Raw genomic sequence first — 24,257 nt, 5'->3', positions numbered from 1 at the left:
ACGCATATATATAAAAACAACCCCGCGCAACAACCAAAACAAATGCGGACGCTGCAAAGGGATTCCCAGAACCGGTTTCCTCTTCGCGCGCGCCCCCCCACATTTGCATGCGGGCCCGGCCCCCGCGGAAGATCCGGGCATGTATTTGCATAAGGGGGTACTTGAAACGTTGAGGGTGGTATGCAAATAAGGACTGGCTCCGATTGGCTGGGGTACAGCAGGTGCCGCGTTCGGATTGATCAAAGCCAAGTGGGCGGGGCTGTCGCCCGGGGCGACTCTCTCGGGAGGCGCGTGCCCCGGCTCAGTAGCGTTAGGGCTGGCGCGCGCGTCGAATCCGAACGTTGCGCTGTTTGAGGGCCCTTCTGGGCCACCAGCTTCTCTGCCTTCCACCCTGGCGCCCCCAAGTCCTGGCTCACCAGCCTCGCTGCCCCGGGCGTCCACGCCCTGCGGGCTCAGCGGGCTCAATCTGCGCAGCACCTCCTCCATGTTGACTAAGCCTCTGCAAGGGCTCCCCGTGGCCCCGGTGACCCCCACGCCGCCGCCAGGTGAGCGAGGCTCCCCTACCGCGACTAGGCCGGGCGGGCTTAAGTGATTGAGGGAGGCGCGGGAGGAGGGGAGGAGAGGGTCGCAGCCGGGCTCAGCACGCAGCCACCCTGACTTCCTCGCCCCCGCCTGCGTAGGAGGCAAGGATCGGGAAGCGTTCGAGGCCGAGTACCGACTTGGCCCTCTCCTTGGTAAGGGGGGCTTTGGTACCGTCTTCGCAGGACATCGCGTCACAGACCGACTCCAGGTATCCACTACGAGGGTCCTGGGAGGGTCAGGGGTGTGCGTGTGTGCGTGTGTGTGTGCGGCGGGGGAGGGAGTCTCGGGGCCCCGGAGTCCCGGGGCTGGGATGCTGACTGACCAGGGGATGAGCCAACAATGTGTGCGTGGTAGGGTCATGAGGACCAGGATCCAGGTTGGTGGGGGTGCCCGAGCGCGCGCACGTGCGCGCGCTTGTTTGTGTGTGTGGCTATCCAGGTGGGTATGTGGGGGGAGGGGGGTTTCAGGGCAGAGATTCTGGAAGTCCAGGGGGGTGAGACTGAAGACTGGGAGGTCGTGAGGACTCTAGATCCTGGGATCCAGGGGATATGTATCTGTGTGGGAAGGTGGAGACTCAGAGCTGAGATTTGGGGGATTTTGAGGGCAGATGTCCAGCGTGGAGTCCTGAGGACCAGGACCCCGGTAGAGAGTTGGGGTGTCTTGGAGCTGGATGGAAAGATCGAGGGCTTGGGGTATTAGGAAATTCAGAGCTGAGGAGCTGGAGCGAGGGGCCTGAAGCCTGAGAAGGGAGAACCCAGGGCTAAGGATGATGGGAGAGGTGAACTTGGTTCTGGGGACTTGGAGAGCAGGGGAGAAGCTCCAGCTCATTTTGGGTTGTGGCGTGGCGAGGTTGGGACCAGAAAGACTGGGGTGAGGGTCAAGACTAGGAGGGGCCTGGGGGTCGTCTGCTGGTCCCCTCACCTCAGCCCCCTTCTCCAGGTGGCCATCAAAGTGATCCCCCGGAATCGTGTGTTGGGCTGGTCCCCCTTGGTGAGTATCTTTGGAGTCCTGCCTGACCTGGCGACGCCATCTCTGACGATGGGCCCTAGCGAGGGACTCACCCCCTTGCCTTTCTAGGGCTTGTATGATTTCCTGGGCCCTGTAATGGTGAGGAGAACACTCTTACCAGCCCGTGTTTACTCCCCTGTGGTGACATCCACACCTCCAAACAGTTCTCACCCCAGCTACCCCCATGGCCTTGGATTCTCCCCTCCAAACCGCCTTTCTCCTTCTCCCTCCAAACATTGCCTCGGGGGCTGCCCGCGGGGCATGCTGGTGGGGAAAGAGGGGCAGAGGTCACTGGTTGCCATGGTGACAGTGGCTGCTTCACTCCGGCCGTTAGAACGCTAACGGACAACTGGGCGGGTCTGGGCTAGTTGTAGGAGTGCGAGCGCCCCCTGGCGAACTCTAGGGGAGAGTGCGCCCGCGCAGGTTGTGGGACCCGGAGGGAGAAGGTGCGCCTGCGCAGTAGCGGAATTTTCACCACCGTGAGAAAACCTGTCTGCGGCTGTGCAAGTCAGTGGACTGGCCGGGAGAGGGCCCCACCTCAGGCTGGGAGGCTGCTTCTGGCAACCCTTGTGCCCGCGTTGGGCTTCTAGCGTGGGGTGGCTTTTATGGCCTAGCATTTATGCCTTTTATTGAGCACTGACTGTATGTCTCAGGTTTTGCTTCATCATCAAAGCTTACTGTGTTCCAAGTCCCACTGAGTACTTGCAACACAGTTCTATAGATGTTTGGTGTCAGTGACAAAACATCACATGATGTTGAGTTCTTACTTTGTTCCTTTGTACTTAATCAGCTTCAGCTATTTAACAAATGTATATTGAGCACCTACTATGTGCCAGGCACAGTTTTAGGCATTTGGCAAAATATTACATTTATTGAGAGCTAATTTTGTGCTAGGTCCTTTCTACTAATTGCTTTTACCTGTTTAACAAACATGTATTAAGCCCTGCCCTGTTACCAGACCCTGTTCTAGTGTTTGAGCTATGTCAGTGAACAAAACATTACAACTATTACACAATAATAGTATTTATTGAGTGCTAACTCTGTGTTAGACTCTATGCTATAGAGTACTTTCAGCTATTTAACAGCTATTTATTGAGCATCTACTGTATGTAAGGTACTGTTGTAATCTTTTCTGAGATGCCAGTGAACAAAAGATACCCTATTACATAGTAGTGTTCATCAGTTGCTCCTTCTGCAGAAGGCTTTTTTTTTTTTAAGAACCACTTTCATTTATTCAAATAGTTACTGAGCCAGATGTTCATAGGATTTTGGCTCAAACCACCTTTGCAGTGGCCCTTAAGGCTAGGCAACTGAGGCTCAGGGAGGGAAGTGGGTTGCTGAAGACCACAAAGTCAGGAGGCTGAGGGGCTATGAATTAAGTTCAGGCAAGAAGTCCGCCTCACAGCTGCTGCCCTGACGTCTGTGTTCTCTCTTTTCTCCTCTTCCCCTCACAGTCAGACTCAGTCACATGCCCACTGGAAGTGGCACTGCTATGGAAGGTGGGTGCAGGTGGTGGGCACCCTGGTGTGATCCGCCTGCTTGACTGGTTTGAAACACCAGAAGGCTTCATGCTGGTCCTCGAGCGACCTTTGCCTGCCCAGGATCTCTTTGACTACATCACAGAGCAGGGCCCATTAGGTGAAGGCCGAAGCCGCTGCCTCTTTGCCCAGGTAGTGGCAGCTGTTCGGCATTGCCATGCTCGTGGAGTTGTCCATCGTGACATCAAGGATGAGAACATCTTGATGGACCTTCGCCGGGGCTGTGCCAAACTCATTGATTTTGGTTCCGGTGCCCTACTTCATGATGAACCCTATACTGATTTTGATGGTAAGTCTTCCCTAAATCTCAGTGGGGGGATTTTTTACCTTTTATCTTTGTGGTCTCTTGATCATTGGCCCCTAGTGCTGGGGTGTCCTGTAATCCTCGATCTGTATTGCACCTTTGTAAGGTTCTTGATCTTTAATACTGGCAATGCTCAAGCCTTGTCCTCTGATAAAGTCCATCTTCTGACAATGCCTAGACCTTGTTCAGGGTTCTTATTCTGGTAAGGGGATTGTGTTATCCTGAATATTCCTTTTCTATCTGGTAAAGGGATCCTACTGTTACTTTTAAGTGCTTTTGTTCTGTTGAGGGCACTCTATTACCTTTTTCTAATGATGAGACTCTGCTGTTATTTTTAAAGAGCTCCTATTCTGGTGAGGGAACCCTGCTCGTGTACTGAGTTCTCTTAATTCTGGTGAGGGGACCACACTTCCTGGGGAGGGTGAGGTGGGGGAAGGGCATTATCAGAGAGTGGTCTAATCTCTGGCTTGTGTGCAGGAACAAGGGTGTACAGCCCCCCAGAGTGGATCTCTCGTCACCAGTACCACGCGCTCCCAGCCACTGTCTGGTCACTGGGCATCCTCCTCTATGACATGGTGTGTGGGGACATTCCCTTTGAGAGGGACCAGGAGATTCTGGAGGCTGAGCTCCACTTCCCTCCCCATGTCTCCCCAGGTGAGGCCTTCACTGGTCCCATCCCAATGGACTGCATCCTTCCCAGGGACTAGTGCCCCCAACTGACTGCTAATCTTCTGTGTACTTCTGATCTGCAGACTGCTGTGCCCTAATCCGCCGGTGCCTGGCCCCCAAACCCTCTGCCCGACCCTCACTGGAGGAGATACTGCTGGACCCCTGGATGCAGACACCAGCTGAGGATGCATCCCTCAATGCCCCCACAGGGGGTCCCACCCCTTTGGCCTGGTCCCTGCTGCCCTAGTCCTGGCCAGGCCCCCACTAGTTTAAATACCCGTCCCATGGCATGCCACAGGGATAGATGGACATCTGTTGACCTGGTTATACAGGTCAGTAAAAATCCAGTGTTACTAGGGTCAGAGATTGGGGATCAGGGATCAGGAGACATAAGCCAAGTCTGCCCAGTCCCCATCCCAATCCTGCTAAGGAGCCTTCCTCCCAGAACTTACGGTCTCTTATTCTGGAGAGGGGGACTTCCATATTTCTCATTTTGCTAAGGATGTTTATTTGGTTTGAAGTTACTTCCATTCTGAGCCCCAGGACTCTTATTCTGATAAGTTGTAACCCCTACACTGGCACCTCCTGCTACCACCGCACACACTTAGTTTAAATGCTCTCACTTGGGCAAGGGTGCTTTCCTTCCAATGCCCCAGCAGCTCTTATTTTAGCAAAAGGACCCTTTCCCCTAGCCCAGGGTCTATATTCAGTCAAGCTGCTTGCCTACTTCAGCCCAGGGTTGTTAATTCTGGGGGAGGTAATGCCCTATTGTTATTCCAGGACTTTTTAAAATTTTTTTTATTATTATTTTATTTTATTATTATTATTATTATTTTTTTTTTTTGGTGAGGGGACCCTACTCTGTTATCCCAAGTGCTCTTATTCTGGTGAGGAGAACCCTTCTTCCATGATTTGGGGAAGGAATGGAAGATGGACACCACCAGAGTCCGCTAGGATGGGGTGGATGGTTTTTTGGGGGATGGGGTGGGGGAAATAAGTCTTGTTTGTTCTCCTGGGGCCCCCCCCTCCATCTTTTTCGGATTCTTGCTGCCTCCTTCTGAGCCAGGATTGTCCAGTTGCTGAAATGTAAATACTTATGTATTGGTGGGAGCGGAACTCCAACTGTGTCCTCCTCTTCCTTCTCCCCCTGCCTGGATTATTTAAAAAGCCATGTGTGGAAACCCACTATTTAATAAATGTTATAGAATCAGAAGCGACTGGCCACTGTAGATGCAGCAAGGAAACCCACTACTTAATAAATGTTATAGAATCAGAAGCAACTGGCCATTTGTAGATACAGTGAGGCAATTATGGAGCATCTGTATGCTGAGCCAAGAGGGAGGTGGGCTGGAGCTCTCCTCAGCTCTTGGGGATTCTTAGCCTTGTGGTACCATCCTAAAGCTCCTTTAGGGTTCATTTAAGCAGGACCACAAAGAAAAACTTGATTTCCCCCTCTTCAGCTCTTATATAGCTCCCAGGATGTGCAGAAGGGCTCCATTAGAGATACCATAGACACTGAAGATGTTTGGGACACTTCCCGAATCAAAAATGGGCTTGCTCAGGCAGAGAAAACTGCTTTCCTCACCCCCAGGGGAGGAGATAAAATCCTCCCACAAGAGAAAATGCCTTTCAGGGCACTGATGAGGGAGGGGCCAGGGTTGGGCACAGACAAAAACCTTCCCAGCCTTTCCTTGTAACATTCAGGGTGTAAGTCACATGTTTTGCCCCTACATTCTCATGTCTCCCTTGCAGTCTTAACTTGTTCATCCCTCTCCTCTCTCATTCCTCACTTCTATTTTTTAAATTTTTTTAAATTGTTTATTTTTGAGAGAGACAAAGTGTGCAAACGGGTAGAGTTCAGAGAGAGGGAGACACAGAATCTGAAGCAGGCTCCAGGCTGTCAACACAGAGCCAGTTGTGGGGCACAAATTCATGAACCTGGAGATCGTGACCTGAGCCAAAGCCCAACGCTTAACTGACTGAGGCACCCAGGCGCCCCTCAGTCCTCACTTTTTGACATACCTGCCCTGCTCTGTCTTGGTTTCACTTGTCCTGACCTCAGCTGAACCCTCTTTTGCCCCTCTTTTTTTTTTTTTTTTCTTTTTTGAGAGAGAGAGGGAGACACAGAATCTGAAGCAGGCTCTAGGCTCCCCAGCTGATGCGGGGCCCGAACTCAGGAGCCAGGAGATAGATCATGACCTGAGCCGAAGTGGGACGCTTGGTTTAACTGACTGAGCCACCCAGGTGCGCCCCCTCCCCCTCTTTCAAAAGCTAACCTGAACACCGCCTCACCTGTTGGCTTACGGGTCTCCTTCGCACCCTCAATAGGGGCTCATTTATCCTCCAGTCTCAATTCTCCTATGCCCTGTCACTTGTGTGGCCTCTACCGCTCTGCTTTCATCTGCTTGATGAAACTTGACGCACACCCGCCCCGCCCCCTCAGTCTCATTTTCCTCCCAGATGCCCGTGGGCTCTCCAGGAGGCGAGACCTCGCTGGAGGTGGGGGAAAGGGGAACTTCAGTCCAACCAGAAAGGACCCAGGAGTTTTGATGCGGAAAGGGCGGTATCCTCTTGTAGAAGGTGCCAATAAAGAGCCGAGATAGAAGAGGGTCAGCTGAACCAATGAGACGAGGACATAGGATGGGCGGGTGATCTGGAAAGCAGGATCAATGAAGATGAGGGCGGGTCTGGTAACGGGAATAAGCCAATGAGGCTCTGTAGAGCCATCAAGAGACTGAGCCAGCCGCCTGTTCCCGACTAAATCTGGAAATCCCAAGGCCGCGGTCTTAGATTCACTGTTCGGGAGCGGACGAGGAAAGCCCCGGCTCCGGCCAGCCCCTCGCTTGTCCCAGCCCCACCCAAGAGGCCCGGAAGCGGAAGTGAGGGACACGGAAGTGGCCTGCTGTTGCCGAGGGGACGGACCAGGCAGATGCCAACATGGCAGCGGTTGGGTCTGGCGGTTCCACCGCGGCGGCAGGACCTGGGGCGGTCTCCGCGGGGGCGTTGGAGCCTGGGACAGCGAGTGCGGGTGAGATAGGTTGTGACCGAGCAGGGGCGGCGGGGCGAGAGTCGAGATCGCTGGGGGGTCAGGAAGGTTCCTCACTGAAGCTAGAGGGAGCATCCCATATGGACCGACCTATGTGTTTTGGGGGGGTGGGGGATGGAGGACGGAACGGACTGTGGTGAGTGTGTTGGAAGGCGGGGAAGAGACCATTCTGAAGGTGATGGAGGGTTCCTTCCGCATATGGAGAGCAGAAATCATTCTGAGTCTGGGGGGTTATTCCCTTTGGTGGAGGCTAAGATCATTAAGACCATTCTGAGTGTGTGTGTGGGGGGGTCCGTCCTTATAGAAGGGAGAGAGCATTCTGAGGGTGGGGAAGTTCTTCCTTATAGAAGAGAAAAGCTATTCTGAGAGTGGTGATTTCTTCCTTATAAAGGGATAGGGGCTATTGTGAGTTAGGGTGGGGCGGGTCCTTCCTTACACAACTTAAGAGGGTCCATTTTGAGGATTGGTATGTCTGTCATAAGGGGAGAGGACCATTGCGGGGGGGGCCTTCCTAGTGGAGGTAGAGTTCATTGCAGATTGGAGTGGGAGGGTCCTTCCTTATATGGCAGAGAAAAGACTTTCTAAGGGTGCAGGGCCCTTCTTTATAGCGGGGAGAGTTCGTTATGAGTGTGAGTAGAACAGGAATGATTCCTTGGCTGGAGGTAGGGGTGGTGCGGTGGTTGGAGGATGACTGGACCATGTGGAGTATAGAAAAATATTTCCTTATGTCTAGAGGGAACCAGACCATTCTTGGTGCAATAACCATTTATTATATGGGGTTCAATCCTAGGGACTGTGGAGGAATTATTTCTTATGTTTATGAAACCATTCTGGGTCAGGTGGACTCTGGTGGTCATATAAGGTAGGAGTTGGAGAGACCATTCATAGTTGAAGGGGATGAAATGATATTTTAGATGGTAGAAAGACTGTTACTAGGGGGTGGACATGCCTTATACAGTGATCCCTGTATTGAGGTATCATTCTTTACATAGGACAGCGTCTCATTAAATAGAAGCATCATTTCATATAAGTCTTTGGTTTGCTCATCCATAGAATGGAATCCTTGTAGCTCATTCAGAGATCAGAGCAATATAGAGGTCTGTTGAGGTAATGCATATAAAATCCTTTAGCCCAGTGATAGGCAGACAGTCAGCACTCAAATGTTGAGAATGTAGTTGGTATTCTGTCTGGGCGTGAGTTGCTTCTCACACAGAAGAGGGGGAGAAGGGGCCAGAGTGTGTCCAGAACCTGCCCCAGCCATTTCCTGATACGTCACCAAGGATTCCAAGTATGGGCTGGACAGGGTGAGGCCCATTTCTCCCTTTGTGGCCCTTCCTGCCTGTTGAGGCAGTAGAAGTATATGGGAGTCATACCCTCATTGGGTTAGGAGAAGGAGGCAGAGGGAGGAAGTGGCAAGTGGCTAGGAAGATCCTGGTTGAGAAAGGAGTGAGGGGGAAGGTGGTGGTGTGGCTGTGCCCCAGCAGCTTCTGATCCCTTCTTCCCCCTTGCTCATTCCATTCCCCACAGCTCACCGGCGCCTCAAATACATATCCCTAGCTGTGCTGGTGGTCCAGAATGCCTCCCTCATCCTCAGCATCCGTTATGCCCGCACACTGCCTGGGGACCGCTTCTTTGCCACCACTGCTGTGGTCATGGCCGAAGTGCTCAAAGGTCTCACCTGCCTGCTGCTGCTCTTCGCACAAAAGAGGGGTATGAACCAGAAAGGGGGTGCTGCACTGGAGTTGGCGGGTGGGACTGTGTGGGTGTGTACCCATCCCCACATGGAGGGTTTGCTGGGGGAGTTTCGGGTTTGCTGGAGGAGTATCACTGTGTCCGTGAAATTGCCTGGAGAATATATATGTGTAGCTAAGCTGCCTTGTCCCTCCAGGTATGAGTAGCTGCACCCACACTTTTATATCCCTCATCCCCTGGGAGCTGGCCTGTGTGGACTGTAGGAGTGAGACCATCTGTGCCCATAAGGTATCAGGTGACCATTACATAGTGATTCAGTTATTTCCCTTTAACTTTGCATTATGGGTAATGTTAAACATACACAAAATCCGAGGTAGTAATAAAATGTCCATGTACCCATCACCCAGATTCATCAATTATCAACCCATGACCACTCTACCATTAAACAGCATCAGTGATTATCCACTCACTGCCAGTCTACATGTCTGCCCACGTACCCACCCCCTGCCTTATTATACTACAGTATGTCCCACATGAAGTAAGTATTATTTTGCAGTAAATCCCCCCTTACAGTCCTGAATAAATATTTTTGTACATTAAAAAAATTACTGTGATATCTAAAAATCATACACCAGAAAATTAATAATTTTTAAAGTTAATAAAATAATCACATATCCAGTCAAGTGTTCACATTTATAATGGTTTCTCAAATATCCTAACAGGTCTTAAGAATTTGTCTCAGTCAGGTTTATATATGGTCAGTATCTTGTAGTTGGTTGATGGCTTCTAGGTCTGTCAACCTCAGGGCTCCCCTCTAGCTCTTTTTGATATGCAGTTAATTTGTTGAAGAGAGCAGGTTGTATGTCTTGTAGATTTTGGGTGGCCTGGATTTTGCTGGCTGCCTCCCTGTGTATCATTTAACATGTTCTTTTATCCTCTGTATTTCCTGTAAGGTGGATTTATCTACTAATTTAAAGCCCTCCTTTAAAACGTTACCAATCATTTCTCTATAAAGGCCTTGCGTGTGTAAAGGATATAGATGTATGATCTAGCTCTGCCCTCAGTATATTTTTAAAATTAAGTTTATTTATTTATTTTGAGAGAGAGAAACAGAGCACACGAGTTGGGGAGGGGTGGAAGGAGGGAGAGAGAATCCCAAGCAGGCTCCGTGCTGTCAGCACAGAGCTAAATGCGGGCGGGACTCAGGAACCATGAGAACTTGACCTGAGCCGAAGTCAGATGCTTAACCGACTGAACCACCTAGGTGCCCCAAGTTTTTTTTCTTATAAATACACTACAGTATTGAAAATGCATTTTCCTTATTATTTTTTTTCTAGCTTACTTTATTGTAAGAATACAGCATATAATACATATTAACGTACAAAATACGTATCAATTGACTATGTTATCGATAAGGCTTCCAGTCAACAGTAGGCTATTGGAGTTAAGTTTGGGGGAAATCAAAAATTATACGTGGATTTAAAAAAACATTTAATGTTTTTTTTTTGAGAGAGAGAGAGAGAGAGAGAGAGCACAAGTGGGAGGGGCAGAGAGAAAGGGAGACAGAATCTGAAGCAGGCCCCAGGCTCTGAGCTGTCAGCACAGAGGCAGACACAGAGCTCGAACCCAGGAACTGTGAGATCATGACCTGAGCCGAAGTTGTATGCCCAACAGACAGCCATCCAGGCCCCTCTATACATGGATTTTTGACTGTGCACGAGGTTGGTGCCCCAACCTCCTGTTGGTTGCTCAAGGGGCAACTGTAATATTCTATTAGTTTCAGGTGTACAACATAGTGATGCAACAATTCTGTATATTACACGGTGTTCACTGTGGTAAGTGTAGTTACCATCTGTAACCATACAATGTTGTTACAATATTATTGACTACATTCCTTATGCTGTACTTTTCATCCCGTGACTTATTTATTTTATAGCTGGGAGTTTGTACCTCTTAATCCCCTTCACCTATTCCGCCCATCCTCCCCGCCATTGCCCTGACAACCACCAGTTCCCTGAGGCTGTTTTTGTTGTCTTTTTTTTTGTTGTTTTTTTTTTTTACATTCCACGAATAAATGAAATCATACAGTATTTCTCTTTCTTGGTCTAACTTCTTTCCCTTAACATAATGCCCTGCCAGGCCATCTGCTCTGTTTTTGATTGACTCTGAGACAGTTCAAGTGCTCACTGCAGCAGGCCCTGCTCCAGCTGTGGAGGTGGATGCGTTAGCAATGCAGTCTGCATCTTGCCCTCATAGGGCTGGTATTTAAAAAAAAATTTTTTTAATGTTTATTTTTGAGAGAGAGACAGACTGCAAGTGGGGGAGGGGCAGAGAGAGGTGGAGACACAGAATCCGAAGCAGGCTCCAGGCTCTGAGCTGTCAGCACAGAGCCTGATGCAGGGCTCGAACCCACGAGCCATGAGAACATGACTTGAGCCGAAGTTGGACCCTTCGGCTGAAGGCACCCAACTGAGCCACCCAGGCACCCTTAAAATCTTTTATTTTTTTAAAGATGAACTGAAAAAAAATGGGGTGAGCTTTGCAAAGGCCTTATGACACAGGAAGGTGTTCTCATGTATTGGTGGGAGCAGATCCCAAACAGACTTTCTGCTTAATAGTCAAGCTTCCACTCTTCCCTGCGGCAAGGGCAACCACATGATTGTGTGTGGGGCTGACAGAGAGAAGTGTCTAACTGGGAGGTGGCCACTGCCCTCAGGCAGTTCGCCAGCCAGTAAGGAGCTAGGATAAGTGTAAAAGTCGAGTCTAAAACTTCCCCTCTGGTAAACAGTCTTGCTTTCATACTCCTAAGGTTTCTGCTTCACAAGCTAGTTCATGCTGATTATTTCCTTGTACAGACATTTACTGAGTGATTGCCCTGAATGGGACTCTGCCACAGAGGTAGGCTGTAAGCTGAGTGAATACGGTCTCTGATTCTCAGGCGCAGTGTTAAGGATGATTGTTTTGTGTCCATCAAACTGGTACCTGAGACACCCGCTAGGGACATGGTTGTACTGTCAGGAAACTGATAACACAGACCTCATAATGGCCCTCAGGGAGTCAGAGCAGGGGGCTGGGAGACACAGGCCCAGGCCCAGTCCTGGCCCTCAGAGGATCTTCTTCTTTGGTGTAGTCAGTGCTAAAAGGGGCTGTGTTTCACCCCACCCAGGTAACGTGAAGCACCTGGCTCTCTTCCTCCACGAGGCTGTCCTGGTGCAGTATGTGGACACACTCAAGCTCGCAGTGCCGTCTCTCATCTACACCTTGCAGAATAACCTCCAGTATGTTGCCATCTCCAACCTGCCAGCTGCCACTTTCCAGGTGAGCCCCATGCCCAGCATGGCCTCGGAGGAACTGGCCAGGGTGGGGGATGTGTGCTGGTGGCAAGGGAGGGCTGCAGAGAGCAGGAGCCGTGTCACCTTTGAAATGGCCTTGGCTCTCCCTCAACCTCGGTTTCTTCATCTGTGAGAACTGAGAATGGGAATGCCGCCTCACCAGGAGGCTGGGACAGCTAAAAGAAATGATGCCCAGGAAGTGCCCTTGGTTGGCAATAGGTGAGCTTTCGGCCTTGGAAAATGGTTGAAGAGCCTGGATTCTGGGGCCAGACTGCCTGGGTTCAAATGCCAGCTCTGCTACTTTCCAGCTGTGTGATCTTGGGCAAATCACTTAACCTCTCTGTGCCTTAATTAGTTTTCTCCTCTTTCTGTTGGACGTTACGATAGTGCCCACTTCATACATGAGCATTAAGTGAATGGATTCATGCAAAGTACTTAGACCCACACTGGCACACAAAACGTTTGCTGATGTCATTGTGGTGGATTTGTTTGTTTCAGCACATATTTATCACGAACACCCTCGTCAAAGAGCCTGTTGCCCATTCTTTACCTACCGTGGGAAGTGGTTCACATACAACAGCTGTGTTTTATAGATCATGTCTGGGCCAAGACAGGGCAAGTGCTTTGTTCCTCATCACACAGCCAGAAAATGGGGTTGGGATGTCGACCTGGGTGTGGCCCGGGACTTCCACAGCTGTGGACTTTCTGGGAGGCATGTCATGCTGCATGCCAGTCAGTGGCCAGTGGCTGGATATTTTTATTGTTGTCTGTCCCACCCCATCCCTCCATTGTGCACGTGTCGGGGGTTGGGAACACCCCTTAGTGCCTTCCACATACCGCTCGCAGGTGACGTACCAGCTGAAGATCCTGACCACAGCACTGTTCTCCGTGCTCATGCTGAACCGCAGCCTTTCCCGGCTACAGTGGGCCTCCCTGCTGCTCCTCTTCACTGGCGTCGCCATCGTCCAGGCACAGCAAGCCGGTGGTGGGGGCCCTCGGCCGCTGGATCAGAACCCTGGGGCAGGCCTAGCAGCTGTGGTGGCCTCGTGTCTGTCCTCGGGATTCGCAGGTGTCTACTTCGAGAAGATCCTCAAGGGCAGCTCAGGCTCGGTGTGGCTGCGCAACCTGCAGCTGGGCCTCTTCGGCACAGCCCTGGGCCTGGTGGGGCTCTGGTGGGCTGAGGGCACTGCCGTGGCCCGCCGTGGCTTCTTTTTCGGGTACACACCTGCTGTCTGGGGCGTGGTGCTCAACCAGGCCTTTGGCGGGCTGCTGGTGGCTGTTGTCGTCAAGTACGCCGACAACATCCTCAAGGGCTTTGCCACCTCCCTGTCCATTGTGCTGTCCACTGTTGCCTCCATCCGCCTTTTTGGCTTCCATGTGGACCCGTTGTTTGCCCTTGGCGCTGGGCTGGTCATCGGTGCCGTCTACCTCTACAGCCTTCCCCGAGGTGCAGCCAAAGCCATAGCTTCCACCTCTGCCTCCACTTCCACCTCCGGGCCCTGCACTCACCAGCAGCCTCCAGGGCAGCCGCCGCCACCGAAGCTGTCTTCCCATCGTGGAGACCTCAGCACGGAGCCCTTTCTGCCAAAGTCAGTGCTGGTGAAGTGAGGGCTGGTGGTGGTGGGGGGAGACAGGGAGGGGGACTGGGTGGAGGGTGTTGGGCATCTTCAGGACCTGAGTCGCCACTGGGCCTGGCTCCTCTGGGGTTGGACGAGTCTTTTCTCCCAGGTCATGGAGACTTCTGGAGGGGCGTGGAACTGGGCAGGGTATCACATGAACCCTTCCTTGTAGACTGACCTCCCCCTCCCCTGGAGGGGGTTCTTAAGAGCTGCCTCCTCTGCCCCAAGTTAACCCCTTGGGGACCAGGTTGGCAGTATTGTCATTCAAGGCCTTTTTTTGTCTGCCTGCCCTTAGCCAGAGGCGTCCTGTCTTCCATGACTGGGAGAGTCCCTCCCAGCAATCCCTCCACCTTTGTAAGGACAAATTGGACAAAAATCCTACAGCTCTTTAGTGACAGATGCTGATCTGTGGGGCTCAGCTTCCCATGGCTTGAGGCCTTCTTGCCTCCCTCACAACCACAATGGATGGTGTTAGCCGCTCAGTCTTTTTTTGTGTGTGGCCTTGGGGCAGCTTTCCTGACAGGAAACCCTTGAAAAATGGGCCTGTTGTGAGCGCCCCGGGGAGGAAGAGGTAGGAGCTGAGATTTTTTGCCTGGTCCAGGGGAGGGTGCAGCAGGGGGCCATCGGTTTTTTACAGGTTTGGGAATTTGTGGTGTAATCGGGTAATTAATGATCCAGGGTGTGGGAAAAGCAGGCAGGCGAGGTCACTGGGGTGATTGAATCTCACTGAACCTAAGACACTGTCAGTTGCTGGACGCAGGGTTATTTTCTGAGAGGGAAAATTAAGCTGCCAACCACACTCTTGATACGCACTGGCTGTATGAGGCACCCTTACTTTGTAACAGGGCCAAGGGTGTCTTAAAAATGGCTGGAATGTGGAACCTGCCCCTGCACTCCTCAAAGCTTATTAACCCCTTAACTGTCTCCCAGGATGTGTGTGCGCGTGCGTGCGTGCATTTGCGTGCGCACATGCACGCGTGGGAGATGCCTGGGCTGTCTTTGCTATGTGTAAATAGGGTCATTGGATCTTTATTTTTGATTAATTTGTTCTGATTTTTTGGTTGTTTTCTAAGGAACTGTAATGAACAAATGTCAGGATACCCAATGCCAAATAAAGATGTTGTATTTATTTAGTCCACGTGTAGCTTTCTGACCCAGGGGACTCTGCGGGGGCTCTATTACTAACCCCAGGAACTACCAGCCTCACAACTGTCACCCTCGCTTGCTCAGGACACCGGCCTGCCAGCCCACCCCAGCTCTCTGTGTTTTTCTTTCCTCCCCGTTCCCACCACAGGTTGCTCACCAAGGTGAAGGGTTCGTAGCTGCTGGGATTGAAGACGCTGGCCTCGTTCTCCCTTCTTGCCCTGGCCCAGCCAGGAACAAACTCTGATCAGTATTAGCGGTGGGGGGAGGTAGACACTGAACCCTCCATGGCCCCACCCCCTACCCCCACGCAAGGCTAACACGGCCAAACTCTGGTAATGAGGGCACGGAAGGAACCCACCCCTGCCTCCGGCCCCATCCCCACCCCCCTATCCCTGCCACTCCCGCACTTTCTTAGGTGAGTTTTTACAAATAAAATGTGTTTTGCATCTTGCCAGTTTGGGTTGGGAAGCCTCAAAAGTGCATGGGAAGGAAGCACTCAGGTCTCATGGTCACAATCCATTGAAAAGCCTTTATTAAAAATCCCCGGAGTGGTAGGGTGGCGGGGAGGCTCAGTCCTGCTGCTTGGTTCGGGAGGCCTCAGCATTGGCCCGGAGCACAGCCCCTGGTGACGGGTAGGGGCGCTGCTGGAAGAGGGGCCCAGCTGCTGTCGTGTCTGCACCTGTCTTGGCCTCATTCCGCTTGGGGAGTCCTGTTGACCACGTGCCCCTGGGGGTGACAAGGGTTAGGGAATATGGGTCAGCGGTTGGGAATGTGGGTTGTGGTAGGCACTCTCCCCAACTCCCAACAACTGACAAATGGGGAAAGGAGACAGGAGAAAAGGAATGGTCATCGACACAAGTAAGTCACAAGGAAAGAGAAGGAAGGGCTCATGAGGCGTTGTCACTTACCGAGGTGCATCCGAGTATGAGCTGGGGTCCATGGGGTCTAACTCTTCATCCTTCCGGCTCGCCACTGTGGAAATAGGTGAAAGAGAGATCTTCAGTGGAGGCAGAAGGAGCGCCTGATCACCAAGCTCCCTCATCCCAGGAAGGAATGGAGCATATGGCTGCCATGGCAGCACCTTGGCGCAGGACCCAGGTTCAGGCAGTCGCATGAGCAAAGTGAGGACTTCCTTTACGCGGCTCACCTGTGGTGCCTCACTTGCCTTCCCCGACTCCTGGTCCTGCTGCTCTGCTTACCTTTCTTGCTCTTGGGGTAGGGAGCCAGCTCCTCTCGGCGATGATGGCGCCGTTCTTTGCTCTCTTCCCGGTCTACTTTGTCATACCCGCGGTCACGATCCCGATCCCTGTCGCGCTCTCTCTCTCTTTCCACCTTGTCATAACCACGCTCTCGATCTCTGTCAGACTTCTCGTGGCCCCGCTCTGGTTTTTCGTGGCCCCGCTCTGGTTTTTCGTGGCCCCGCTCTGGTTTTTCGTGGCCCCGCTCTGGTTTTTCGTGGCCCCGATCCAACTTCTCCTCAGTGTCTGGGGACACAAAATCCTTGAAATGACTCGGGACCCAGCAGCCTCTGCCTTCAACAACCTCCCCTGCCGGGGGTTGGGCCTGCCTGCCTCACCTGCCCCTTCTTGATCCACAATCATTTACCTGACCCCTCTGTGAGAGCTGCAGAAGCATGTGAGGCACCCTTGGATCTATCAACTCACCTGCATTAGTGCTCCTGAGCTTCTTGGCAGATTTGGTAACGACCGAGTTGGGGTCATGTGGGGAGAGCCAGGACACGAGGTCTGTGTCCACGTTCCAGTAGTAAGGGAGCCCACTACAGGGCAGTGGGAGGGAAGGAAGGAGAGGAGGGGAGGGGAAGAGGGAGGGAAGGAGTGAGCACAGATGTCCTCTCCTTGTAGCCTCAACTCTTGTCTTCCCCGATCTCTGCCTAGACCTGCCCCATGTCAGGACCCCGGAGGGAGGACCCCCAAACCTCTTCCCTGTGTTCCCCATTTACCCCAAGGCCAGGGACAGCACAGGAAGGGTGAAGTCAGAAGTCAGCACCCCCCCCACGAGTCCCCCAGGCTCACCAGGAAGGGTCAAACACCTTGTACCAGCTTGGTGGCAGACCCTCCAAGCGGGTGGCCTCATAATCCACAGGATCATCATCGTAGTCCTCAGCAATGATCTCTTCCTCTGGTTCTGGCAGGACAGCGAGGTTGAGAAAAGCAGTAAGGGCCAGAGGGATTCTCATCCTACAGTCAGAGCCTGGTGAGACACTCAGATTCACATGGACCATGTGTGTGTGTGCACACACACGTGTGTGTTCCGCATCTCACCTGCTGTGGCAGATGTCACTCACATTCCAAATCTGAAGATTTGCAAAAAAGTTTACCTAAATCCTTTGTTTCTGGCTTCAGATAAGATTTGAAATTTGATACTGTCACCTAAACCTATCTGGTTTCAGAGTTTAGATAGGGATTCATCAAAACAAATGTATCCTCCAGTTCCTGAGTTCAGGAAGCACGTGACACCATGCTATCCAAATCTATTTGGGTAAAATGAGCTTGCAAAGTAAGGGGTTTAGCTGAAAATAGTCTAAATCTATTCAGCTCCCAAGCTTGGCAAATACAGAGTTTCGGACCGTGTGTGTGTGTGTGTGTGTGTGTGTGTGTGTGTGTGTGTGTATTTTTAATCCTTTTTTAAAAATGTTTTTAGTGTTTATTCTTGAGAGAGAGAGAGAGAAAGAGCGAGAGCGCATGAGCAGGGGAAGGGCAGAGAGAGAGGGAGACACAGAATCTGAAGCAGGCTCCAGGTTCTGAGGTGTCAGCACAGAGCCTGACGCGGGGCTCGAACTCACAGGCCATGAGATCATGACCTGAGCTGAAGTCAGACACCCAACCGACAAAGCCACCCAGGCGCCCCTCGGACTCTGTATATTGAGTAGCAGGTCTGGATAGCAAGGGATCTGTCCAAACACTGCTCTGAATCCATTCAGTTCCTAGGCCTGACACACAGTAGGCCTGCAACAGTTGTCACTATCAGTAAAATAAAAAAAGGTGTAGGTTGTCAGCTCAGTATGTGACCCTCAGTAGGCCTACCACACATTTCAGCTGTGGATATAACGATGAAACGTATATGTCAGCAACAGCATACTGCCTGTCACACAATAGGCCCAAAGATGTCAGCTGTAAGCATCAGTATTATTAGTAAGATATATATACCATCAGCACAAGACTTGGTACTCAATAGGCTTAAAATAGATGATCAATGATCATTATCAGTATTGTTAACCACAAGATCTATGCCTGGCACACATTCGCTGGTGACAGATGTCATTTATCAGTAAGATGAAAATAAGATGTACTTTCCAGTGCCTAGCACACTGCAGCCCAAAACAAATGTCAGCTTTTACTATTATTGACAATGAGGTGTAAACATTAGCAGCAGCAGAGTAAGCGTGTAAATGATAGTTCCTATCATTATTTTATACTGTTAACCATAATGTGTATACCAAACACTTAGGCCCCAAATACAGGTCAGCTACTGATATGGTGACCAATAAGGTATAGATCACTACTAGCGCCACAATAGGTCTGAGATAATGGTATCGACCAGTAAGATAAAGAACAAAGTATCAGTATCTTATTATCCTATTACCCTTGTCAGCTGCCCTTAGCGTTACATACTTTGTAATCACTTCCACGGATTTTTTGATGGACTGCACGTGCCATTAGGTGCCAGTATTAAGGATGAAATAGGAATGGACACCAGGAACCCATATTGTTATCAGTGAAATGCCTGCCACCCTACTGATTGGTTCGCGGTAGACCCATGCTAGGTATCAAGTGGAAGTATCAACAACAAAGTGCCTGTCAAGCCTGGCACATGGTAGGCCCATCTGCTCTTAGTTCGCTCACCAGGCTCCAGATGTTTAAGGATGCCTCTCTTGGCCAGTCGGGTCTGCAGTGCAACAGGCAGCGGCATAGCGGATAGCAGACGGACCTAGGATGGACGGACATGCAGGCAAAAAAAAACACAAAAAACCCAAAAACAGCTCAAATGAGGATTCAAATCCAAATCCTAAAACCAAGCGCCTCCTCCCGGCATGTGCTCACGCCCACCTGCACCAATAGCTGGGTGGACGGAATCTACGTGCTAAAAGATGGAACATAGGTGGCAATGCCACCAAAACTCACCAACCCTTCCCTCCAGGCTGGGTGTTCCAGGACCCAGTACAGCTCTCCCGGGCCCAGGCTCCGCCCACCGCCGAAGGGGCCAAGCTCGGTTCACCCGCGCCCTAGAAATGGGCTCACCCAACTTCCCCCAAAGACTGCTGGGTAGGAGGAACCAAAGCGCTGGGGATGGGGGAGCAAAGCGCAGCACTTCCTCCAGCTCCAAAAAATACGCCCACCCCGACATTACCAATACAGTCACGCGAGTAGCGGAAGGCTGTCAGACCGGCCGCCTCTCTCTTGTCGCCACTAAGACCGCCAGGGCCATACGACTGCCTTCTCCCAAAGCACAGAACGAGCTCGTCTCTCCCCGAGCCTTGAAGTAACTGGACGACGCTCGGGCTGCAGTGCAGATGACGCAAACCTGGGTGGCCAATGACAGTGCGACCCTGTCGTGACGAGCGGCAAAGCGACCCAATCGCTGTCTTGGAATAGGTGGCAAGCTTGGGCGCCTGTGTGCGTTTACAGTGGGGGCGTGGGCGGGCCAGGTGTTAGCCAGACTGTGCGGCCGGACGCCGGCGCCATGGAGGAGTACGCTCGGGAGCCTTGGTACGGCGATGGGCACAGGCCTGGGGACTGTTGCCGCGGCGCCACGGCCAGCTGGGGGAGGCGGGCGGGAGAGGTGCTGGCCCCACCGCGCCACATCCCAGACTCGGGAGACTCTTGAGACATTTGTGGTATCCTTCCGCTCCCCCAGTTTCGTTCCTCCCACGCGGGCTCCGTTAAGAGGAGCCACAGGCATGTGCCTGGAGAAGATGCCGTGCAGGACCAACCACTCCACGTTTCCCTCGCCTCCGTATTTCCCCAGTCCCTCTTTGTTAACTAAAAGAGACACGCGGGCCGAGTCCATTCCGGCCGAGGGGTGGCGCGGTGTCGAGCGGAAATCCCCAGGGTTGCCACGCGTGGCTTTTCCCCCGTCTCTTGAGTTGTTGGGGGCGGGGCCTGGGTGAGCCTATTGTGGACAAGCTGGATCCTCCCCACGGTCCGCTCTTGGTTTTTACCAGCTGCAGCCGGTTAAAAAAAAAAAAAGGAGGGAAGGAGGCGGGGTTTGGTTGGACGTGCTCATCGTCGGAGACGGGGGTGAGACCATTTCCCGCTTTAATAACATTAGCAAATTAACACGTAACGCTGATTTACACGCGCCCACTCTGCTTGTATGAGTTCACTTAATCTTTTGATGGTAGTAAAGCAGTTGGCAGATTCCTTAGTTGGCTATAGGGGGAGGTGAAGACAGGGCAAAGACTAATACTTTTCCCCTTTTGCACCATTTCTTGCATAAATGAGGGGGAAAATAATCTCATTATCTGAAGTGCTGCTTCTCATTCGGGTGACTTGGTTTCTCCCAGTTGGAAAGAGTCCATGTGACCTGGCGGGGGTCGAGGGGCTCACTTAACCCCATCTTCCCCTTCTGGCTTGCAGCCCATGGCGAATTGTGGACGATTGCGGTGGAGCCTTCACTATGGGCGTCATCGGCGGCGGAGTTTTCCAGGCCATCAAGGGCTTCCGCAACGCCCCTGTCGTGAGTTGTGGCCTTCCGTGGGTGGTGCAGGGGGTCCTTCCCTGCCCACACGCGATATTGCTCTGAAAACTGCTTGGAGCTGCCAGTCGTATGCACTTACTCGTTATGGTGCCTGCCCACCTACTGTGTGCCCTGCCTGGCTCCAGGATATGTGATTTGGGGAGAACTGCAGACAGGGCCCCATATCCCTCAACACCACCCCTTCTCCCCCCAACCCAACTGGAGCTCCTCTGTAGAAATGCTGCACTGTCAAAACGATCATTACCAAATTCTAACTGTGCAAAGCCAGAAAGATTTTACCCAGAGGCGGATTCTGGGTCAGAAACCTGTACGGGGAAGTGACAGGAGTTTAACTGGCAGGAGAAGGACAGCCTTAAAGTTAAGAAAATGCTTTTATTTATTTATTCATTCATTCATTCATTCATTCATTTATTTTAAGTAGGCTTAATGCCCAGCATGGGGCTCGAACTCATGACCCACCCTCAGATTGAGCACTGCGTGCTCTACTGACCAAGCCAGCCAGGCACCCTGAAAATGCTTTTAATTTAACCTAATCAGTTCTCTCTCGTTCTCTGACCACCCTCTCCCGAGATCTTCTCAAATTTCATGGCTTTAAAGGCCATCCATTTGCCTAGGTCCCTGCAATTTACATATCTAGTCCTATCCCTCCCCTCAACTCCTGGGACTCTTTCCTGGATCCTTGCCCAAGTTTCCTGTTCTCATCCTCAAAACCTCAGCACAAATGCCCCCTCCTTTGGAGTCCTTTCCTAACCCCTCAGTTGTCATCGTATCTCCTTTTTTTAAAAAAATTTTAATGTTTTATTTATTTCTGAGAGAGAGAGAGTGCAAGCTGGGGAGGGGCAGAGAAAGAGGGAGTCAGAGTCCGAAGCAGGCTCCAGGCTCTGAGCTGTCAGCACAGAGCCTGACGCGGGGCTCGAACGCACAAACCATGAAATCATGACCTGAACTGAAGTCGGGTGCTCAACCAACTGAGCCACCCAGGCACCCCTATCATATTTCTTGATCCTCTTTCCTCTAGAGTATGTATTGCTGTCTAAAGCATCTTGTTTATCTGTACCTCTGCTAGGGATCTGTCTCCCACTATAACGTGAGTTCTGAGGGGGCAGGGGCTAAGGTCTGTCTCATTCACTATCCCTGCATACAGCATGGTGCCTGGCACACAGGTGCTAGTAATCATTGAACAAATGAGAACTTCCCAGCGCTGGTCTGAGGACACCCATATTAGAGTGCTCCCCAGCCTCCTAGTTCTTGGCCACTTCTCCACATCTCTACTCCTGATACCCCTAATCCATCACTCTCCCTCTCTTAAAAGCTAGAAACCCTGTGTGCCAGGGACCTCATCCCTATTCTGACTCCCCAACTCCTCACTTTTCCCAGGGAATACGGCACCGATTGAGAGGTAGTGTCAACGCTGTGAGGATCCGAGCCCCCCAGATTGGAGGTGAGAGGCTTGGAGAGACATAAGAGATGTGATGCCAAGTTGGGGGTGGTTGCTCCTTTGGGTCTAGACTGCAAATTTGGAGTACAGATTCCAGCCCCAACTCTACCTGGGGATTTCTGGGTCAGTGATGTTTTGGAGGGGGTGAGAATGTGAATTCTGGAGTTTAAATCCAGTCCCTGGATTTTCCCTGATGTATGACTTTGGGCTCATGGCTTAACCTCTCCAAACCTCATCTGTAACATGGGGATGATGATAGCAATAACCACCTAAGTTGTTTCATAATTTCTGTAGTTTACGTAGTACTTGCTGAGTGCCGGTTGCTTTGCTAAGCACTTGAATAATATGAACGAATTTAAGACTTCAGAAGTCAAATAACGTGCTGTGCCTAGAACAGGTCCTGGCACATAGTAAGGCTTTTAACTATCATATTAACTGGTTTTCCTAACCTGTTTTCTTCTCCCTTAAACCAAGATCAGAATTCCCAACTCTGTGTGATGGTTAGGAAGATCAAAGTGGTTCTCTTAAAAGTCATAGAGAAGAAAAATTTGCTTCCAAACACTTTAGACCCCTACAAATGTAAAGGGAATGTTGCTGACGATTAGGGGTCACTTGAAGAAGGAGCAGTCATGATGGCAGAGGGGGAATATCCTGTAGGAGTTTACTCATCTGCCTTTGTGTTTGGGTTTTTCTCCCCTTTCATTGCCAGAGCATTCAGGCCTTGGAGGTCCCCAGACCCTGTGCTGTGGATTCTTGGGATTCCTCAGGAACATTAATCAGGCCTTGGTCTCCCTGCAGGTAGCTTTGCCGTGTGGGGGGGCCTGTTCTCCACCATCGACTGTGGCCTGGTGCGGCTGCGGGGCAAGGAAGATCCCTGGAACTCCATCACCAGTGGAGCACTGACTGGGGCTGTGCTGGCTGCCCGCAGTGAGTGCCCCGGCCCCCGGCCCCAGCCCCTTCCTCCCTGTTCCGCCTGCCCTCACCTTTTTCTCCCTGCCTCTTCACTCTCCCAGGTGGCCCATTGGCCATGGTGGGCTCAGCAATGATGGGGGGCATCCTGCTGGCCCTCATAGAGGGTGTTGGCATCCTCCTCACTCGCTACACTGCCCAGCAGTTCCGCAATGGTGAGTACCTGGCGCATGCTGATCAGGGAGAGGGGCAGAATGCTCTGCTCTGCCTGTGCACTGCTTCTCACTCTTACCTGATTCTATCCTCTCCAGCACCCCCGTTCCTGGAGGACCCCAGCCAGCTGCCCCCTAAGGAGGGTACCCCAGCCCCAGGCTATCACAGCTATCAGCAGTACCACTGAGGAAGTGACTGCCTCTCATCACCACCATGGGAGCCCCTCCTCCGTTCCCTCCCAGATGATCTACCTCGAAGGGAGGGCTGGCTCCCAGTTGGCCCTGGGACCCTCCAGAGAGGGCTTCTACTCTGCCTCCTTGTCCCAGGGTGGGGGTGGGGCACCCCAGCTGCCCTGACGGATGGGTCCCCTTCTCTCTCAGGGCACCCCAACCCCATACTCACATGTAACAAGTTCTCACCCCATCCCCTTTTCGTGGCGCCCTGATGAGTATTTAAAGCCAGTTTTGAAATGCCTGTGTATGTATTCCTTGGGTCACCCATGGGAGCCCCTCCTTAAGGACAAGGGACAGAGCCCTCTTCCAGGGACTCAGAAGCTGTAGGATTTGGAATCCCACAGAGAGTGGCGCTCTACTAAATATTTGTGGGATGAATGAGCAGGAGGGGGAATGAATCAAGATATGAATAGGTACGTGAATAAGGGTATGTGGGGGCCTGGTGATGAATCATAAGCAAACAGGGCAATAGGCTTGGGAAAGAAGTGAGTGAACAGAAGGATTGCTGGGGGGCGGGGTATAGTACTGCATCTTGTACCCCTTACCCTCACATGCACACCAATACCCTGGCCCCTCCTTCCCATGCCCCCATTGCCAAGGCTGGAAAATCTGGCCTCACAATAAATTCTGGCTTTCTGGATACCAGTCAACCCATTTATGAAGGTAGTCTCCCTCGGTGTGGCCTGTGAACCTGGGATGGAAGTAGGTGTCCGAGAGACCCAGCTTTCTTGAGGAAGATGCCCTGTGTCAGTCTCTTCTGTATCACAGAGTTACTTGTGCTCCATGATGGTCTGTGTTGTAATTTTTTTA

The 24,257-nt window shown here is 51.7% G+C and overlaps 4 protein-coding genes across 6 annotated transcripts; 3 read left to right on the top strand and 1 right to left on the bottom strand.

Moving 5' to 3' along the window:
- Window positions 1-261: 261 nt before the first annotated feature.
- Window positions 262-5,377, top strand: PIM2 (Pim-2 proto-oncogene, serine/threonine kinase). The gene is made up of 6 exons (XM_027054108.2): window positions 262-545; window positions 681-790; window positions 1,522-1,572; window positions 3,045-3,417; window positions 3,910-4,086; window positions 4,185-5,377. Exons 1-6 carry the CDS (start codon window positions 485-487, stop codon window positions 4,346-4,348), a joined length of 936 nt encoding a protein of 311 aa, XP_026909909.1. The 5' UTR covers window positions 262-484; the 3' UTR covers window positions 4,349-5,377.
- Window positions 5,378-5,509: 132 nt separating this feature from the next.
- Window positions 5,510-15,390, top strand: SLC35A2 (solute carrier family 35 member A2). Of its 2 annotated transcripts, none has more exons than XM_027054107.2 (5): window positions 5,510-7,129; window positions 8,675-8,857; window positions 12,006-12,157; window positions 13,608-13,760; window positions 15,085-15,390. In XM_027054107.2, exons 1-5 carry the CDS (start codon window positions 7,039-7,041, stop codon window positions 15,178-15,180), a joined length of 675 nt encoding a protein of 224 aa, XP_026909908.1. In that variant the 5' UTR covers window positions 5,510-7,038; the 3' UTR covers window positions 15,181-15,390. The 2 variants fall into 2 exon arrangements, with proteins under 2 accessions (XP_026909908.1, XP_026909907.1); XM_027054106.2 differs by having other exon boundaries at window positions 6,212-7,129; window positions 13,018-13,760.
- A 55-nt stretch (window positions 15,391-15,445) lies between these two features.
- Window positions 15,446-19,456, bottom strand: PQBP1 (polyglutamine binding protein 1). Of its 2 annotated transcripts, none has more exons than XM_015087485.3 (7): window positions 19,305-19,456; window positions 18,800-18,884; window positions 16,970-17,081; window positions 16,601-16,713; window positions 16,136-16,420; window positions 15,845-15,908; window positions 15,446-15,662 (listed from the first exon to the last, which is right to left on the bottom strand). In XM_015087485.3, exons 2-7 carry the CDS (start codon window positions 18,864-18,866, stop codon window positions 15,506-15,508), a joined length of 798 nt encoding a protein of 265 aa, XP_014942971.2. In that variant the 5' UTR covers window positions 18,867-18,884; window positions 19,305-19,456; the 3' UTR covers window positions 15,446-15,505. The 2 variants fall into 2 exon arrangements, with proteins under 2 accessions (XP_014942971.2, XP_014942973.2); XM_015087487.3 differs by lacking the exon at window positions 19,305-19,456 and adding an exon at window positions 19,079-19,237.
- A 51-nt stretch (window positions 19,457-19,507) lies between these two features.
- TIMM17B (translocase of inner mitochondrial membrane 17B) lies at window positions 19,508-23,688 on the top strand. The gene is made up of 6 exons (XM_027054109.2): window positions 19,508-19,663; window positions 20,534-20,633; window positions 22,032-22,095; window positions 22,891-23,019; window positions 23,106-23,216; window positions 23,313-23,688. The coding sequence occupies exons 1-6, from the start codon at window positions 19,638-19,640 to the stop codon at window positions 23,399-23,401; spliced, it is 519 nt and encodes a 172-aa protein (XP_026909910.1). The 5' UTR covers window positions 19,508-19,637; the 3' UTR covers window positions 23,402-23,688.
- The last annotated feature ends 569 nt before the right edge of the window (window positions 23,689-24,257 follow it).

This window comes from Acinonyx jubatus, chromosome X, assembly GCF_027475565.1.
Source record: "Acinonyx jubatus isolate Ajub_Pintada_27869175 chromosome X, VMU_Ajub_asm_v1.0, whole genome shotgun sequence".
Taxonomy (NCBI): domain Eukaryota; kingdom Metazoa; phylum Chordata; class Mammalia; order Carnivora; family Felidae; genus Acinonyx; species Acinonyx jubatus.
The sequence above is the reverse complement of the archived record's forward strand: the minus strand, read 5'-3'. Positions and strand labels throughout refer to the sequence as shown.